This window comes from Colius striatus, chromosome 11 (assembly GCF_028858725.1).
Source record: "Colius striatus isolate bColStr4 chromosome 11, bColStr4.1.hap1, whole genome shotgun sequence".
Lineage (NCBI taxonomy): Eukaryota > Metazoa > Chordata > Aves > Coliiformes > Coliidae > Colius > Colius striatus.
In genome coordinates this window covers 9,380,580-9,399,609 of record NC_084769.1, presented here as the reverse complement: position 1 = coordinate 9,399,609, position 19,030 = coordinate 9,380,580, and the positions used below count along the sequence as shown (strand labels likewise).

Genomic DNA, 19,030 nt, shown 5'->3' with positions numbered 1-19,030 from the left:
TGCTAACTGCAAAGTGGTATGCAAGTACTTTCACTGGGAGGGCTGCCATGAGTAATTACTATCCAGTGTGAGTGGTAGAGAGACATTCTAAAGCACAACTTCACAGCAGGCACGGCCAGATCTGTGCTAAGATAATACTCAAAAGGTTTGTTCAGTAGTGCAAGAACTCTTTACATTGAAATCCTACTTCACTCTCAATATATTTCACACAATTTAAACTTCCTTTGTCATTATTTTAAGAATACAGTCTCTATGACATGTACACAGATGCACATGCTCCAGTATTCAAAAGCACATGTGGGTTTGACTCCATTTTTTAATCATAGATGTAATTTTCTCTCATTGTTTCATTCTATAATAAAGACCAAACTTTCTTTCGCCCTCTCTGTTGCTATACCACAAGCTTCATTACCAATTAATGATGTTTGACAGGTAGCTAAATTTGCAAAAAATGGAGACATTAATTAAAATATCACTTTTTTATTAATGAGATTTTTGTAGTAGTATGGTAGTAGTATTCAGTATTTCATGCTGAATTGCTAATGAAATAGATTTAATCATTTCTTGTTTACAAAGCTGGCTTATAAAAATGTTCCTGATTTTTTCTCTGCTCTGTCACTCAAGGTCTTTTGACAATAGAAGTATGCAAACTACCCATGAAAATACAGTTACTTCATTATCTTATAGTATCATTTCATAGCACAAATACATTATATCAAGCATATTATCATTTAATAGTACCAGGTACAGTCTAATATTCCACTGATCAAGAATAAAGGCTCATCATCAAAAAAGACAGTAGGAATAGGGTAAGGTTTTTCTAAAGCCCTCAATGAACTTCCCTTAAAATGGAGCACCAGCTACATGGACCTACATATCTCATAAGAAAGGAACTCAGACACTTTGAAATTGCATGCAAGGGATGGATAAGTTAGTAAGTTGGCAGATAATACCAGAGCTGGAGCTCAGCACAAAAATGACACCTAAGGAGGTATTTAATCAGGAAATCCCCAGAAAAAGATGAGCAATTTCAGACATTATCCCTGTCTGGGTTGTTCTTTCACTCTCCAACATGAATCTAAAAACCCTTCTCTAAATCTTCTGAAACTCAGTGATTACTCAGTGATTTTTTCTCCTCATTTTGACAGCTGGCAAAAGATTTTACTGTGGCTTATCTTATGCAAAGCCAGTCTGTCACAATTGCTAATAATGGCATAATTTCCTGAGATGTATATAACTGCAGTGGAACATGCCCTGCACTTTGAACATAGCATGTATGGCCCCAGCGCAGTTGTGACAGGATCTTTTTCTCTGTGCAGTCCTTCAAACATATTACCCTTCTCTCAGAAGTGGTGGATTGATTTTACCTAGTCATATATCAATGATGAAATTACCATGAGCTACTTTGTCTGCTGCTCCCTCACACCTCTTTCCAGTAAAAGGACTTATAGTCTACTGAAAAATAAACGTAGCTAAGATTGCCTGAAAAGCAACATGAACCAACTCAGCCTCTGTTACTGTCTAGAAAAACTCCTTCCATATGGTTGTATACAATCATTGAACAAAGAAGAGAAGGTGGAGGTTGCACTCACACCCGTCTTACCTTAGGATATGGATACTGCTTTCCTTTAGGATACAGACCTCCAGTAAACCGAGGAATAACCATGTTTGGTACCAGAGAGTCATTTATGGTCAGAAACGCCAGTCTTTCACCGTCTGGAGACCACCAGTGGGCAACATGAGAATGAAGAATTTCCTCTGCAAAACCAGATTTCCTTAAGGTCCATAAAAAAATCTATCACGTTGTTCCAGCTCATTCAGTTGGCACCGATTTGTTTTTTCTGTGCCTACTTGAAATGCATCTGTTGCAATTTCAGTAATTTCACATTACTCTGGGTTGAATGTTTGGATAACAAGGTATATTGAAAGACCAAACTTTAACTATTTTCCTCAAATGAATACTTTTAATTGACAGCAATAAATCATCTGAATGTGAAAGATGATTGCAACTGCTGTATGTTTAGTCCCATTACGTTCTGTTAGATGTGTTTAATTAATGTTTAATTGATTTGGACTATTTTAATAGACAGGATCATCACTTTTTTTTTTGTTTTCTTTTAATATAAAACTTTAGTTTGCTGAATTTCTCTGAGTTGTGGCACCTAGCAATATGCAGATCTTCACACCATCATTTCTGGAGTGCAATATTTTGACTTTCTTGTCTCAGTCTAATGGTCAGCTTTAACTCTCACAAAGTTCAGTTCCCCTGCAATGTAACATTTTGAAAATCCAAACAAAACTTTATATTTTTACCCACATTTTATTTCATTTCCAAATAAAAGCAATTGTCCAAAATGTCCTGCAATGTTTCCTTACATTTATTGCATGCATTGTATGTCTTATTCAAAAGAAACACATAAAAAAAACCAAACACAGGAGAAGCACTCAAAGTTCTGAAATCCCAGTAAAGCAGCTCCTGCCCAATTCTAAATTCACCCTGTACAGGTCCTTCTGTATTACACTTGTGAAAAGACATAGGTTTATTTTTGTTATGTACTTGATATGTTTACTTGTTTGGTGAGTATTTTGTATTGAAATCTGATGAATTTGGCTGTAAAAATAATTGAGAGCAGTGTAGAACAAAGGCATATCTAATTTATGAGTATACTTACAAAACGACTTAAATTGTCAATGGAGACTTTCCAAGATGATAATCAGATTCTCTTAAGTTTTGAAGCAGTTCAATGGGTTGAACTATCTAAGGTTAGGTGTAATGAACGTGGGAGCTATATTCAAAGTCATATTTTTCTGGGTCATGCTTTTCTCCCTTTCTGATAACTAAACCCTTTAACACAGGAGAATAACAGAGAATGAATGGTGACTATCAGATAGCAAAAAAAACCCCTCAAACACAATTGTGTTTGTTTTACAATATTACTGTTTGCATTCAAACAAGGTTATTCATACAAAGAAAAGCTATTCCCAAATGTTTTGTAAAGTAAAATGCTAATAACAAACACATGCAAATGATAAAAGAAAACAAGTGAGGTCAAATGGAGGAATAGTTCTCAATTCAACCGAAAACTCTTCACTTCGTCTGGACAATATTCAGTCTGTTCGGCTCCTCATGATATTAAAAACACTACTGAAAGCAGAGGACTGCTCTAAGTTAAATAATGGCTACTGGGAAAGAAGCAGTATATTCATTCAAGCCAGCAGTTACTGACTGTGGTCCTCTAAAGCATACAGACAGAATTCCCTTTCACCTTGATTTTCCTTATGTATAGTGTGGAGAAGAGCCCACTGTCTGCCTGTATCCCTGGGAACCCAAAGAGTTACGTGTAAGTCAAGAAATGTAACAGCTATTTGGAACAGAGATTAAAAAATTTGGAAAAGGATGGGCCAAATCACTTAAGGAAGGTTTTCATGGATTGGAGGAAAGCTTTGGGATGTGTAGCACCTCCCACACCCTTTCAGGAACATTATAATCCCAGACTGGACATCTTTTTTTATCTTCTCTCGACAAAGGTGTGTGTATAGCTGTAGAGGCAGAGAATAAGACAAACAAGCTGGGGCAATAACTAATTCGGAAGTATAAGACATTTGGATGACTATGCCTGGTTGCCTTTTAAAAAAAGGCTCATAGCCTTTTTGGTAATCAGCCAGGTAGGAGACTTATAAATCAGGCAAAACTTACCCACAACACATATGAAGAGGTCTCTGTTTTGTTGTCAGCTAAAGAAGATCTGTGAAGTTTTAAAGCCTTTCAGCCCTCAAATATTAATTAATAAAACATGTCTGTAAAAATGATGGGCACACACAGAGAAGCAGGAGTATAATCTCAGACAAGCATCATTGTCATGATTGCACTATTATTATGTTAAAATCATTTCGGGTGCAGACAGAAACATTTAATGGTACTATACAGAAGACAGCTTTGAAGTCAGAGGGTATCACAGACTGAGCTGTTCTCCACTCCATTTTGGCACTGCTTGCCAGCAACAAGTTTTCCAGGAGTCTAGCCCAGGTTGATTTAAGCAAAAGTAGCAGCTGCTGTTGAGGTAACAGTATGACACTTTCAGATCTTGTCAGAACACTCAAATTGGATTCAAGTACGCTCCTGAAGTCAAGTACAATGTTACTGTCTGGTCTGAAGGTCCAGAGTCACTTGTGAGTCATGCTAACATACAGCACATCAACCACCACTGAGGCTGAGGGAAAGACACTGATTTAAAAAAAAGTGAGGGATTGGGAAGTATCACCTTTGATTCCCTTTCATTGTATCCAGCAGTAAAAGAGAAAATGTAGCCAAATGTGTCCCTCTTCTATGATTTTTCTGTGTCACCTTCTATTAGGATATTTTAACTGTAAATGCACTGGCATTTTTCTTCACAGAAGCAACAAAGTGATTATTTTCCCTCCTTACTTGCCTTGTAAACCCAGAATAGCTCCAAAGGTATGAATGGAGTCATTCTAGATAAGCAAAACATACAGACTGTTAGGGTTTTTTTTTTTTTTAATAGCTCTAGAAATGTCAGCCCCACTGAAGTTGGTAGTAAAATCCCATATCAAGATTTCATTATGACAGCGTTTTTTACATACTACCTGGTGTTCCTAATACATTTGATACATTCTGGTTGAAAATAAATTCCTCTTTCTCTGAAAATATTATTATATGCAAAATAACAGTCAATACAAAGTATGAATAGATACAAGGCAATCTTGCAAGAAAATGAGAAGGCAAAGAAGCACAAACAACCTTAGATAGCATTTGCTGAAATGAATAGATTTGTGCTGTTGGGTCTGTACAAGAACCTCTCATCTGTTTTAATAAACACATATACTTGTCTGGCTTACCTTCATATAACCAGTCTGCAATTCCATTAAAAATAATTCCTTCTTTTCCTGAAGATGTCAGGCGCAATGAACTACTCTTTACATCAGGCTGATAGTAGATGTTATTTTCAAAAATATAAATCTGGATGAGGTAAGAGGGATGGAGAGAAAAAAAAGAAGATTTTGGTAGATATAAATACATGTTCAACAGTGAATACATAATTTCCTCAGGCTCAGAATTGCCTTCAGAATAATTCAGCATCAGTTCTCAACCATCAGTTCTCAATAATGTTTTCACATTATCTTTTATTATCAATATGGAGAAACTAAGCAAACTTTTAATACTTATACTGAGCCAAATTCCTCCTTTGAAATTGTCTTTTCAGTTGAAATGTTTCTATTCACTTCAAGAAATATCATTACACTCCTCAGATGCATACAGGGGACATATTTTGTAACAGCAAATAGATAACAAAATTTCCTATTAAATCTATTCTATCCAATAAAATCCTCTCTTTTTCTAGCTGTGAAATTAGACACTTCTGCAAGCACATACAGCACAGTACAAACATCATAAATGTAAGCTACATCTTTCTATCACTGTATGAGAAAGTACAGGAAAAGTAAAAATAAATAGCAGACTGCCCTTAAATTTCTCCACTTGCTGACACCATTTGTGACTTGGACACATAACATTCTACCTTCTGTGCTTTATTTTCAAGCCTAGGCTCCTCCTCCTTTTCCTGTATCAGACTAGACAAACAGACCTCACCTCCTTCACTACTACTCTCAGTCTTGTCAGCTTTTCTTTCCCTGCTCAGCTGGTTGCAAAGAGTTTCAAGTTCACTCATGTTGACACTGAGCTCCAGGCTCCATGAAAAAGAGCAATAAAAGAAAAATAATGGATGAGCATGGGGATGGCAAAAAGGACAGGAGATAAATACAGTGATGAGGTGAGGAAAGTTTATGACATGGAAATAATTACTTAGATGTCACAACAGCCGGGAGAACTTCAAGCACTTCACTGCAACATGTTGTCCCAAACTTCTTCATTGGCCCTATCTTCCCCAGCACAGGTTAGTAAGATATGAACATCCAGGGTAGTAACAAGCTTAAAGCTACAGACAAGCATAAAAAGCAGAACCACAGCTACCACCCTGTAACAATGCTCTTTTGTCTGTACTCCTGCATTCCTCATTTTCCTGAGTTGCCCATACCTGTGACTAGACTCATATTTCAGTTATAATCATCTCAGAGCTGGACTCTTTTTCTTTACCTTTTCTGTTGAATTACAATGGCTACATAAGTGCTTGCAACAGCTTAACAATGTAATCAAACTGGTATCAATATTACGCATCATCTTGATTCACACTAAGAAAATGCAGATAATAGCACCAGAGAAGAAACACATAATAGATGTTTTTGTTATATGATTTTTTCAGTGTTCACCAATATATGGAATCTCAGGGACTGGTAACATGAAGTAAATATATTTCCACCAAAGATCATTTAAAAAGCCTAGTCATTTATCATTCTCTCATATTTCTATGACAAATGACTTATGGGAAAATACTTACCAGAGAGCAAAGTTTTATTATCACTATTACTGATGATCCCTTTGCTTCTAAATTACCATCCGAAATAGATTTCCCTATGAGTCCTTAAGCTAATGGCATTTCTTTATTTTTAACAGTAGCCATTTCATGATTTCTGAAGTAGAAGGCAATAAAGCTGACTTGTTTTTCATACTACGAGCAACTCAATGATTTTAAGCATTATTGGGAATCAAGGGTTACTTGGAACAAAGTTCTTTATGGTCAGAAATTCAAAACTTGGCAGCGAGTTTAAAACTGAACTAAAAATGTTTGATCCAGTTTGAACAATCCAAAAGATACTGACCAGTAATAACATTTACAGTTTTATAATTAACATTTGATACAGCTGAGAATTTACGGGAAGCTGACATACAATCCAGTATCACCACCAGAAGAAAAACAAGGGTTAAAAAATGCTAGACATGTCAAGCTTTTGAAAAAAATACTGACAAAAGCTTTGTGTCAATGCATATTTTCACAATATAAATGCAATCTTTTTCCTAAGGCAAAAGAAATACAAGTAATAAGAAAGCATGGTTAATTGCTTAACCAAAATAAAATAATTCAGCCAAGTACTAGTACAATAAGTGAGCTAAAAATATTCCTATCACACTAAATTACAGGCAACGTAAGCAGTAAGAACTGCTCTATTGACTACTGCTCAGTAAGAAGTGATTTTGTACAGTTGATAATCTCTTCTTATATAAACAACTGCTTTCAAGAGATTACAAAAAAAAATCCTACTTGATTAAATGATTCTATTTAACTGAAGCTTCTTTAATTAAATGAGCTTAATCTAATTCATTTTTGAAGATCAGAAGTATCATTTTTACTTCTCCATCCCCTTTTCAGGCCATTTGTATTTTTTACAGAACCACAGAATGGTCAGGGTTGCAAGGAACTTTATAGATCATCCAGTCCAACTGCCCTGCCAAAGCAAGTCCACCTAGATCAGGTCACATAGGAACATGTCCAGGCGGGTTTTGAAAACTTTCAGAGAAGGAGCCTCCACACCCCTCTGGGCAGCCTGTGCCAGGGCTCCCTCACCTCAAGAGTAAAATAGTTTTTTCTTATGTTTAAGTGGAACTTTTTGTGTTCCAGCTTCTTTCCATTACCCCTTGTCCTGTCACTGAACACTGCAGAAAAAAAAATGTCACCCCATCCCCTTGACAAACAACTTTTAAATACTTTTAAGTATTAATGAGGTTCCCCCTAAGTCTTTTCTCCAGGCTGAACAGTCCCAGTTCCCGCAGCCTTTTCATCATAAGGAAGATGCTCCAGTCCCCTATCATCTTGGTGTCCCTGCACTGGATTCTCTCCAGCTGTTCCCTGTCCCTCTTGAGCTGGGGAGCCCAGAACTGGACACAGGACTCCAGATGAGGCCTCACCAGGGCAGAGTAGAGGGGGAGCAGAACCTCCCTTGACCTGCTGGACACACTGTTCTTGATGCACCCAAGGATGCCATTGGCCTTCTTGGCCACAAGGGCACATTGCTGGCTCATGGTTAGTTTATTATCCACCAGCACTCCCAGGTCTCTTTCTGCAGAGCTGCTCTCCAGCAGGTCATCCCCAGCCTGTACTGGTGCATGAGGTTGTTCCTCTCCAGGTGAAGGACTCTGCACTTGTCCTCGTTGAACCTTGTGAGGTCCCTCTCCGCCCAACTCTGAAGCCAAATTTACAATGGTGAAGGTACCCATACTGTCTAGTTCTTGTAATGAAAGCCTTTATTTAAAGCCATCATTGGCATTCAAAGTAAAGGATTAAGAACTACTTGTATTGTGACTGAACCTTGAAAAGGTCTTTAATCCTGTTATTGCTAGTTAGCAGCCATTGCTAATTCCATTTGACACATTCCAGATAAGTAAATATCACAGAAGGAATACTCACTGTTGTGCCACTGATTGCCAGCTTCCTTGGCTTTATCTCCCATTCACTTCATAAAGTGACTTTGTTTCCATTCTCAACCACTTCTCAGTCACTGTCTGAAGAATCCTCTTATCCGAACTTTCCCTTCCCTCCTCATCACTCGTGTTCTTTCAACTTTCAAAGACACTGCAAACAACACTTTTTTTCTTGAAGATAGGGATTGGAACATTTTAAAGTTCTTGAAAAACTTCAAAGTCACCCAACATCTCTACCCTTAGCAAGCCCTGAGCTCATTGCTAACTTGAATTTAACATTAAAAATGCTAAATTTATGTTCCTTTGCAAAAGATGTAGGAAATACAACCATTCTTGTTCCTCTAAACAGTATGTAAATACACTTGGATGATTTAAGGTTGGTGCACCAGCAAGTATTGCTCTGCACTGCCTGCAGCATTTTGAAAGATCAATATCCCCATGCCTGAGTCCATAAAAATATCTTAAAAAGATTCACCGTCACAATTAGTCATGTAATCTCATCTGTGATTTTGACTATTTTTAACACTTCCAAAGGTGCCAATTTCCACAAAAAGCACACAAACTGCTCTTTGTAACAATAGAAACACCTTTGTGCACGCTTCCTACAATGATGTTGCCTAATTTCTGAAGTCAGGTCTACGCTCCCCTCCAGTCCTGACCATGCCCAAGTGCTCATCTGCCATTATTGAACTCATTTACCTCTTGGAAATGAGGACTTGGGAGTTAAAATGTTGATTCTGCAGCAAAACAGGCATCAGAGTTGCAATAGGGCTGACAACATTATCATGAAGGCTACTAGCAGTGGCCCGAGAGGCTCTTTGCTTTGCTCTCTGTAAATCCAGGCTGTGGATTCAATTAAGCACAAGTACTTTCTATAGCCACAAACCCCAGAGTCCCATCTGACATTACTGCCAGAGCAATGCAGCCAAGAAAGATTTTTCTAAAAGGCATACTGTGAATTCTTCTTCCAAGTGCAACATTTATATGATACAAATGTACCACAGATATAAAAGTACTGGAATGTTAATAGATCACTGCTTGAAATTAATATTATTCATAAGATTGTGAATAGATCTTGCTTGCTTTTCTCTAGTGTCTGCACATACAACACTGACCAGAAAGAGAGAGCACATGGCTGCAAGATAACTTGGACTATTACTTTTCCTCCAACAAAGACAAGCTCTCAAATACTGCAAGGCAGATTGCAAATCATGATACTGGGATAAGAATTATCCATCAGATATGTCACAAAACACATGCATAAAATCCCGACTCTGGTAAGTAAAACTAAACATGTGTCCAAAGGTTTCCAGGGTAGGAAATTTACACACTTCATCAGTTTCTATATTGTGTTTTGGGCAGTGTTGCATAAACCAAAAATTTCTCTTGCTAGTCTCTCTCCACTCAAGTATTTGGAAGCAAGTAAAAGGACTTGGGTCTAATTACTACATGATGAGTACTAAAATGTTGACTCTAACTAGTGAATCTTCCAAAGCTACTAAAAGAGTAGTTGCTAACCGTGTGTCAGACACATATTGTCATGAATACCTCAGTGGCTTTGTGCTCAAAATGCTTTCACAGCTTTCAGGCATGATGATAAGAAAATAAATTGAAAAAGGCACAAAGTGGAACCAGGCCATGCTATCTTCTACGAAAATTATTGTTACCTTTTTTTTGACCTCTTCACAATCTATATCTCATGTATTTTTAAATGAATGAAATTATTTTTTAGCAAAGACTATTAGCTAATAATGCTGTAAATGGAGATACATAAATAAAAATCTATGGCTTTCAAAATTCTTGGACTTTTTGTTTTCTTAGAAATTTTGCACAGCTAATAACATCCAGCCTTAAACCAAATGAAGAAAAAACTCACAGCTTTTAATTATTTTAAGTATTTTTCACTTTATGAAAAAACATTTGCAAGAATGTTTTGGATTAGCAAGAGATTAATTCTTGATAATGATCACATTTATTTCAACTAACTGTGAAGAATTTGAGGGTCCGCTTGCTTTACTGTTCTACCTACATCACTAATCCTTCTCCTTCCACATCTATCAGCCTTGAAACTATTTTTTCATAAAGTCTCTTCTAAAACAATTTCCTCCAAAACACTTACTTATTGTTTGCAACATGTTTCACAATTACATGATTTTATTTACGGCTGAGGTCTTAAGCAGAGCACCCAGTCTGAACAGTTAGTTCCAGATGGCAGACAGCTGTGAAAACAGAGACACATCTAATCCCACAGCTGAAAGGCAAACCCAGTGCCAGTAGCTGGAGAGGCCTCCTGTGTGTCTTTAATCATTTCAAACAGTACAGGCAGAGAAAAGCAGCTAAATTACAGAAAAGTACTCCACTTTTCCCCTTTAGGTGCTTCACTGAAGCCTTCTGCATGGGCATACCCACACTCAATCTCTCCTCTGATTGCAGGGTAGCATATCAGCGACAGCTCCAGCTTTTTACTCACTGGTTAGGCAGCAGCAGTAGCAGTTTGCCTGGAGCTGCATGGAGGTCACCATGCAATCACTTACCCTGCACAGAAGCAATGAGTGTGTGCAAATCTGGGCTTTGAGCTCTCTACCAAAGCCAGGGCAGCTTCTCTGCCAGAGGCTGCCAGTAGCTGGTTAGCTCTGGCAGTTGAGACAGAGCCACTACCAGACATTTGCACGTGTCCTAGAACTTCATCCAAACCCCAAAATTTAGACTTGCACTTCCAGTCACTGGTCTCATCAAATTTAGAGGCAAATTTATCTGAAACCTAATTTTGACGAAGTGGACTCAACAATCTAACATTAGTTCCTTCTCTAACTTACACATAGAATCATTGAATCATTTTGGTTGAAAAAGACTTTTAAGATCATAAAGTCCAACCACTAACCTCACACTGCCAAGCCCATCACTAAACCACATCCCTCAGCACCTCATCTAAACAGCTTTTCAGGAATGCTGGGGATGGGGACTCCACCACCTCCCTGGGCAGCCTGTGCCAGTATTTAACAACTCATTCAGTGAAAAAAAGCTTCTTCCTACTATCCAATGTAAACCTCCTGTGATGCAAATTGAGGCCATTTCCTCTTGCCTTATCATTCATGGGAGACGGACTCCCACTTCACCACGACCTCCTTTCAGGTAGTTGTGGAGAATGATCACTTCTCCTCTTAGCCTCATGGATAAAAACTTTTATATGAACATGATAAGACAGCTTACCATGCAACAAGTGCTTAAACAAGGTTATAGAAACATAAACCATACAGGTATAATGTACCGCCACTACTGTACTCGGACACAAAACGGAATCATCTTGCATTTAGAAGCAACATTACTCATGCCATGCTTTGCCCAAATTGGTCTTCCCACTCTGTACCACAAACAGATATTTTTTGCCCTGTGTTTGCACATCCACAGTCAAGTATTTCCACATTATGTGATGTGAAGTGATAGAAATCACCAACAATGGTGACAAAAAGAAAAGAAAGAAAGAAAAATTAGTCAGCATAGCCTTCAAAATTGTCTTGATATTTATCATAGGGAAAACTTGGACATCTGTTCCTTAATGGTTAATATATCAGGGACTTATTTTCCTACCTTAATGAGTGAATCTTTCTAATTAATCCTCCAGAGTTTGAGGATGGCAGATTTGACTTGTTGATTGACACCACTAGCACAAAATACCTATGTAATGCAAACTACAAGTATCAGTGGGCTTTGCAGCCACGATTTACCCTTACATAAGGGTAAATAAGTGATTTATATAACTAATACATAAGTTTTAACGTTCCTGAAATTAACTTTTCAAGACAGAAAGATAATAACACTGTCCTTTCCTGTCTTGCATATTGTCTTGAAGGAAAGAGATGGCAGTGTGTGACAAATCGCATGGTTTGTCATTACATGGATTCATCAGGACAAATGATCACTTCAAGGAAGCTGCCAACCAAACTCTAAAGCTGGAAAGGAAACAAAGAAGGCACCTGCATCAATTCACCTTGAGTTAAAAAAAATAATCTGCACAACAAGCACTAGTCTGTTCGTGTTCAGGTGAGTTTTCTATCTGTGAATCAAGGAAATCATCAGATTTTTCCACAGACTCCTTGACCAGCAAGTTCTAACTTGGAACGGCTTCAGCATCCCCACTAGGCCCTCCAGAGAACTGGGCAAACTTCCTTACCTTTCAGGTAGGGAACATAAACTACAAGGTGACTAAGCAATTTCTGATTATTCCCCAAAGGGGATCTTCAGACATACGGAAGATGCTTCTGCTGCAGAACTCTGGCAGCTGCTAATGACAGCACTAAAGATGTCAACTTAAACCATCTGCAGGCAGCTCATCCCTGGCTGTATTCCTATGGGACCTTGGCAAGGACACAAAGTTCACCCCTCTTTGGACTAGCATCTTCAGAGCTCAGTGTTCTACATAAAAGATCATTTGACTGCACATTTTGCTATAGAGGGGTAAGTAGTTTTACTGATGGAGAAAAAAGTGTGGTGCTCTGCACCCATACAAATAGTGGGGCTTACCAGATAACTCCAATATCATCACGGTCGAGAGCGGCATCTCAGCATCTATCAGACTTCTCCATTTCCTAAGCATAGGGCAAAATTCCATCCCTCCTTGTGAGACTGCCAGCTAATTAGTTGGATAATTAATTCTTCAAAAGCTTCAAGATGGTTTTCCATCTGGCCTCTTACCATTTGTTCTGTCTCCTGTCTTACCATACATTAACCGTGGCCGAATCCAACTGCCCTTAGTTAGATCATCACTAAAATTTCCAGATGAAGTATGTTCTCTTGCTAACAACTGTTCATACAAATAATATCACTTATTTGTTACACAGCAGAAAGTCGAACAGAGAACACTCTCTTAGTCACTCAACAGATTTTATACTTTGCTTTTCAAAGATGATTATGACTTCCCCAGTTTCACATACAATACTAAATTGGCAAAGCACTATTTTGCAGTTTAACCTTATGCTGGGAAGGAAAAGAAGATCCCATGACACATACAGCAGCTGTATTTCTTCTAATGCTGAGTTCATGTCAGAGTTTGTGCTGTAACAAAACACACAGCAATGGGGAAATCATACGATAGAATCACAGAATCACTTAGGCTAGAAAAGACCCTTAAGATCGAGTCCAACTGTTAACCTAACACTGCTAAGCCCACTCCTGAACCATGTCCCTAAGAAGGAGAATAACTTGTTACGCTACCTAGACCACAGCTAAAGGAGTGCAGTAGGCAAGTACAGTTTAAATAGCTCTCATATAGCCAGTTTAATCACCTCTTTGTTCTTTGTTTCTATAACAACATGTTGCTCCATAAGCAAAGTTCAGCACAAAGGATCTTAAATAAACAAATAAATGATATCTTAATTGAAATAATTTTTTTTTAAAATAATGTGAGTGATTTCAAGGAAAAAAAAGCGTTTCCATTCCTGTTGTTGTTTTGGCCACAATTCTGGAAACCGCAGCTATCTATGCACTTCCTTTGATTTGTAAGTACTATTGGAACTAAGTTTGGATTACAGGAAGAAATTAAAACCAAACCCCTGCATCCACACAGAAATATTTGGCTGAGGCTTTTCAACGCTTGCTGTCAAGATAACAAGTCTGGTTTTCATTTAAGTATGTAACATATTTGCTACTACTTCCTGGTTCACAGATCTGACAAATATACAAATCACTTCCGAAACTTAGAATTAGTTTTCACCAATTTAAAAGATACTGCAAACCAGCCACAGTATTTGTCAATGCATTATCATTACACAGGAACACCTGGCTTGGCATCTTCTCTGCCACTGTTCAGCACCTTCCAAAGCGCCAACAGACACCTTTTGCTTTTTTCCTAATAGAGCCACTGATTACATTATTTGTAGTCTCAGCGTAACGCCTGCTCTCTTCTTCAAGTCCAAAGGCAACAAACATTTTCTTGTCACCTGTGATTTCACTTAGTATATCCCTGGGACTTACAGACCTAAACTGAGATTGCCAGACCATTATTATACCCACTGCTACAGGAGATGAGTACCCCTTTCTGCCCTTTTCCCTTGCCAAAATCTCATTTATTTGAAGCACATTCCCACTGAAGAACAAGGTGAACTTAAAATTACGTGTTTAGAGTGCCAATGCAATAACAGTGTAACTGATATTTTCCCACTTTCTCTCACAGGAGAAAAAAAAAATGCATATTTTGGGAAGAAAACACTTTCTAATACTACCTAGGAGAACTGGACATACAGTGTTACATAGGAACAGTTCTTTACAATATCCAGTTAGAAATTCCTTGATGGCAATTCAAATCTCCTGGTCTGTATCAGAGCTCTTCTATGGCCAAGAATATAGGACACACGCTACAGTGAACCACAGAAATCTTTCAGGTCTCCATTAGGTTTCAGGAAAGAGGTGGCTTTCCTGTGTCCTGTGATGAACCAGTGGGGTGGTGTCATTTGGCTTGTTTCTAGCTAGAGCTTTTGACTCACAACTTTGCTGAATAAAAGAGGTCACTCCAACTGCTCACAGGCTGGATGCATGGTAAGGATGATGGGTACATCAACAACTTTTCTGTGACAACACGCTATATTTGAGTGTCTCCAAGTCAGGTGTCCATTTACTGTTAGGTGCATGTGCAGGTGATATCTTTTGTATACAACATCACATGGACAAATCAGATTTCCAGAGGGTACTTGTGTATGCTGGAAAAGAAGCATGATAGAGGCTCAATATCTTCCATTCTTGCCCACGGTAATCAACTGTGAAGGAAGCTTCATGGTAATGAAACGGGACACTAAGACAATGAGAGGCAAGTAAAATGTAAGGTGGCAAACTATTACCCACATCAGTTATTATGCATTTCACTGGTGGGACTGATTACTCTGCTGTCATTCTTACAGGTCCTATAGCAATCTCCAGGACTAAAGAGAATTACTATATTTTGGATAATATAAATCACAGGCAAGTGGCTTATAAAGCTTTCGTAAGTGTGAATTTGGGAGGGTTACAGTTTTCATCAGTGACTTTGTCAGTTAGAATTACATAGACCTTTTCCCAAATATTTTTCCCCCCCTACTTATACCACATTTTCTATCCACATCCCTTACATTACAGGACAATAATTTCAATAAAGAGTTTAATGGAATTGTATTGCTAAGCAGCTTTATGTTATATCCCTTTCATCTACATCATATCTGTAGTCTATTTAGACTCTGAGCTCCAATGGACATGGATTGCAGACTAAGATGTCCAACACAGTTAGCAATACAGATGCTTTGCAACTCTTCAGTAGGGCAGAATGGCTCTGATCTCTCTGAAGATTTTTTTTCCTTTTCCATGTCAATCTATACTGGTATAAAATTTCCAGAGCTGTTCAGCTCTGTCTTACTCCATAGCTTCATGTGCATCACAGGCCACTAAATTATGCAGACACTGGGCACAGCAGGTACCATCAGCTACCTAAGCAAAGCATGGCAGTAAATAAAAATCTGCCCTTATTTGATCTGTTTCAAAATCATCAGACACATTGCAAATGATGCAGAAAACAAATAACAGATAATAACAAAATGATTATAATTGTAAGCAGTAATAACTACATTCATTCTTAAAGGTACCAATTTTCTAAAGACTGTGATTGACCTAGACAGGAATTTTCTGAGAGAAACCTTTCAAACCTATTGATTACGTTGCAATTAAGGAAGGAGAGGAAGTATCTGGTGATCACTGTGAAACATGGAGGCCTCAAAACATATACATCCCAATGACATATACAGCTTTTTTCTTTTGTCAGTTACAATATGTTAATTTTATTTTGGCACTCATCAAGCTGCCAGACATGGCATGAACAACAGAACAGAGAAGCACCAATTTTCTGCTGTCTAGATTACTGCCACTGCATCACAGTAATGTGTTAGCACAATCATTTCTGAACAACTGAAAACAATCTACAAGGTTGTTATATTTAATTGCTATTTAGATAGTTTATAAATCTACAGTAAACAACAGCAAGGATACACTCATAATGCGGCTATAAGATTAGTTACTAATGTCATGCAATAAACTAGGTCATGAACTCACACAGTATCAGCAACTACATGACCACTCTGATGTTTATGTACTGGATTTCCAATAAAAGTGAGGAAGCATTGCCCTCTTTTGTTTAGACACACATTAATTATGTTGCTTTTCCAATGATATTGGATCACGACGTTCACTAAATTCACATCGTGCCTAATCCCATAACTGACTCATGAGTGCGAACACTGTGTTAGGTGTTACATAAACAAAATCACATACAATATCTGAGCTATGACCTATGCAAAAGGCTACACTATAATTTTTTGTGACTGCACAGATTACAGTAAAACTGTCTTACCCTCAAGCTGATAATGTGGATCTACTGCTTCCTCCCCATGGAATTGCCTAAAGAACTATGTTGGCTACACCACTGTGCAAAATGTCTTTGAGCAATTGGACTGCTAAGCCCTTTGGTTTTCATCCATGTGAGTGATATCTATAATAGACTTCTGTATAAGTAGTGGATGCACAGAAACTGATGCTTCTTGTTCCACGCATTTACCAATAGATTCTGACTAATGAACTGGCACGGAAGAGCATCGATAGAAATGTCACCCTTATATGCCTGTGCTGCTCCTACAGACCTCCAACAGATCTGCCCTTACCATGAAATCTTTTAAAACGATCTCTGATATTTCAAAGGCTCATCTCACACTGATACCAAGCATTCTATTGTATCCAGTGACAGGATAAGGGGTAGTGGAAAGAGGCTGGAACACAGAAAGTTCCATTTAAACATAAGGAAAAAACTATTTCACTGTTTAGCTGAGGGAGCCCTGGCACAGGCTGCCCAAGAAGGGTGTGGAGTCTCCTTCTCTGGAGGTCTTCACAACATGCCTGGATGTGTTCCTGTGTAAACTGATCTAGGTGGACCTGCTTCCGCAGGGGTGTTGGACTGGATGATTTCTAAAGTTCCCTTCCAACTCCTACCATTCTGTGATTCTATGATTCCATGAATTATGCCCAGATTGGTCAATCTGTAATAGAAACCAAAATAAAAAAGACGTTGAACCAAGTTACTTCAGAAAAAAAACAAGCCAATATTGGGAGACAGGAATCTAAGATAAGTGTCTGGACTGCATGCTGGTGGAGAAATTTTTTGTTTTCTTTGACAAAATATAAGAAAGCATTCTAACAGCAAGGACCAAACTAAAAAAAAGAAGTGAAAATGCTGTGTTATAAAACTGTATTTACATTTCAGGGAGTTTCTAAGTTGGTTTTATCCCTTTGTCTTGTTTCTAGCTGAACTCTGTATACCATCACAGTGACTCAGAAGCCTTTTGCAAGTCTTCCACAAAAAATTTACAAAAGGTAAATAAAATTTCTGTTTACTCTTGGCTAAAACAAATTCTGGCTTAGAACCTACAATCAGAAATGTCAGTTCCTCAAACTCTTCCGTTTTGACAGTTTGGTGCCTTATCATAGTGAGTTTTCCCCACCCTTTGCCTTAGCTTTTAAGGAAGAAATAGAGAATAGAATTTATCTGGTTTTCTTATCTTACAGATAAGACTGATATTTTCATTACCAAAAGATGAATATAGGCAGATTTTCCATCCCTTTCTGTGCTATATAATGTCTTTTTTTTAGTATCAAATATGAAGTGACTCAGTGATTATATGATCCACGGACATAGGTACACCTGCAATGTTTTTGGGTGGGATTTTGGAGTTATGAGAAAATATCAATCCATAACAAAACATGTAACATAATCCTTCCCTACTCTTATTTAACAAAATATCAGATTTCAACCTCTCTTCTCATTGATTGTGTATTTAGTTTTTATGGGTGATTATTTGTAGAGTTTTAGACTTCTAAAGTATCATTTTCTTGTTGGTGCATTACATAAATCTACACAATTTTCACACAGTAAGCACAGCAATCCTATTTCATGAGCCATTAATATTACCTAACAGGCACAAGTGTGACTATTCAGATATGCTTTGTTACACGTACACATGTTGAAAAACATGATAGTCTAGATGAGAGGCACGTATTGCTATTTTTAACACGCCCTTGTAGGTTGCTGCACAGAAAAGTCCAGGTAATTGCTCCTATCACATATGTCTATGCTTTGCATATGTCTTTGTGGGACTGTATGTAAATATATATATTTAAACACAAATATCTATAGTAAAAAAAGAAAAAAGTTGCTTTCTAGCACAATGATATGTCAAATTTCCAATGGCAAATGATATGTCAGTGATACATCAAATTTGCTTACAAGAGTTATTGATATGAGACCAGATAGAAAAGTACATTACCTGTGTGCAGCTTGCAAACTGATTCAAGAATTAGCTGCATGCTACAGTAGTGATAATAGAATAAGAATCAGGGAAAGGGGAAAGGGAACATCTTTTATCTCCCCTCTCAATTTATTCACTATAAAGCTGCTGGGCCTTTTATTGTTCCACATGAAAAACGGTAGTAGAAGAATAATGCTCCTATAAAACATATGATTTTCACATTATTTTTTCACATCTTCCAGATACAGTCAAATAGTTATTCTCATGAAGGGCTAGCAATAGCTAAACCTTAATATTTTCAAGTTACCTTTGATACCAGGATACGTTCATTGCATTTCACTAGGCAAAATGATGAAGCAACTTCTATGCTCAACTTAGCCTTTCTTCC

General features: G+C 37.7%; 1 protein-coding gene across 1 annotated transcript in view; it reads right to left on the bottom strand.

The window, feature by feature from the left end:
- DPP10 (dipeptidyl peptidase like 10) overlaps positions 1-19,030 on the bottom strand; it is a 440,052-nt gene that overhangs the window by 54,574 nt on the left and 366,448 nt on the right. Inside the window, exons 8-9 of the mRNA XM_062004641.1 lie at positions 4,858-4,978; positions 1,604-1,758 (exon numbers count right to left, since the gene is read on the bottom strand). Of these exons, the coding sequence (XP_061860625.1) occupies positions 1,604-1,758; positions 4,858-4,978 (276 nt within the window). The remainder of the gene's footprint in view (positions 1-1,603; positions 1,759-4,857; positions 4,979-19,030) is intronic.